We start from the raw sequence: 1,535 nt of genomic DNA, 5'->3' as shown, positions 1-1,535 counted from the left end.
TAAATAATAAATTACATAATTTTCAATAAAAATTCACATTTTAAAAGAAAAATGAAAACATAATTTTTTGATTTTTTGGAAAATAAACGTAAATTTGTTAAAAAAAAATATATATGTTATTAAATCGGAAAAAATTAAGAATTTTTTTACATTGTTTGAAGAAAAATATGGAATTGAAAAATAAATTATATAGAAATATTTTAATAAAATTAGAGAAATTATGAAAAAAATATTAAAATCAAAAAAATAAATAAAAATGAAATTTATATGGACTTTTAATGAAAATTTTTGAATTTTTTTTCTTTTGAAATATAAAATTTGATATTTTAACAGAAAAATGAAAATATTATTTTGGATTTTTTGGAAAATAAATTTAAATTTGTTTAGAAAAAATTATAACAGGAAGAAATTTTTTGTTTTTTGATAGAAATTTAGCGAAATTAAATAAGATTGTAATGAAAATGATGAAGTCAATTTTATTTAATTGAATAAAAAAAAATAAATAAAATAAAATAAAATAAAAAATAAAAATTTTTCGATTTATAAAAAAAAATTAAACAAATTTTTTACGAATATTTTCAAAAATAAATAAAAAAAATTGTAGAATTTATTAAAAATAATTTTATTTTTGTAATGAATTTTCTTGAAATGAGAACGTATTGATTTTTTTTTTATATTTGTGCGTGTGTGCGCCCATTTAGTAGACATATATTTGTATTTACGAACACTCACCCTTAATCGTTGATGCTAACACAAAATTTTTCTATAAATACTCGTTTCTGGCGCGGTTTCCGAGTTATTACAGTGTTAACAGTGTTTGTGTGCATACCTAGTGAAGTGAAAAAATTAAAGTGAAAAATGGCTCGTACTAAGCAAACTGCCCGTAAATCGACTGGTGGCAAGGCTCCTCGTAAGCAATTGGCCACTAAAGCCGCTCGTAAGAGCGCACCAGCCACCGGCGGCGTTAAGAAGCCTCATCGTTTCCGTCCCGGTACAGTCGCTTTGCGTGAAATCCGTCGTTACCAGAAGAGTACTGAATTGTTGATCCGCAAATTGCCCTTCCAGCGTTTGGTTCGTGAAATTGCTCAAGATTTCAAAACTGATTTGCGTTTCCAGAGCTCTGCTGTTATGGCCTTGCAAGAAGCCAGTGAAGCCTACTTGGTCGGTCTTTTCGAAGATACTAATTTGTGCGCCATCCATGCTAAGCGTGTCACCATCATGCCTAAAGATATCCAATTGGCCAGACGTATTCGTGGAGAACGTGCTTAAATTCTTGACGTTTTAAAAACTCATTTTTTTACAACAACAAAACAATCGGTCCTTTTCAGGACCACAAAATATATCAAAAAGAGATTCAATTTTTAACAAATTATTTATTATTATTACAATTTTTATTAAATAAAAATATTTTTACGTTGTTTTAATTTATTTTGAGGCTGATAGGAATACAATCGGTCCTTTTCAGGACCACAAAATATATCAAAAAAGAGATTCAATTTTTAACAAATTATTTATTATTATTACAATTTTTATTA

At 26.4% G+C, this 1,535-nt stretch overlaps 1 protein-coding gene across 1 annotated transcript; it reads left to right on the top strand.

Annotated features, from left to right (window-relative positions):
* Positions 1 to 801: 801 nt before the first annotated feature.
* Positions 802 to 1,288, top strand: LOC133330992 (histone H3). The gene has a single exon (XM_061539395.1). It carries the CDS (start codon positions 859 to 861, stop codon positions 1,267 to 1,269), a length of 411 nt encoding a protein of 136 aa, XP_061395379.1. The 5' UTR covers positions 802 to 858; the 3' UTR covers positions 1,270 to 1,288.
* The last annotated feature ends 247 nt before the right edge of the window (positions 1,289 to 1,535 follow it).

The sequence above is a fragment of the Musca vetustissima genome, unplaced genomic scaffold (assembly GCF_032173495.1).
Source record: "Musca vetustissima isolate MV318-11 ecotype Yass unplaced genomic scaffold, APGP_CSIRO_Mvet_v1 utg201703, whole genome shotgun sequence".
Taxonomy (NCBI): domain Eukaryota; kingdom Metazoa; phylum Arthropoda; class Insecta; order Diptera; family Muscidae; genus Musca; species Musca vetustissima.
Note: the sequence above shows the minus strand (reverse complement) of the source record. Positions and strands in the feature narration are given on the sequence as shown.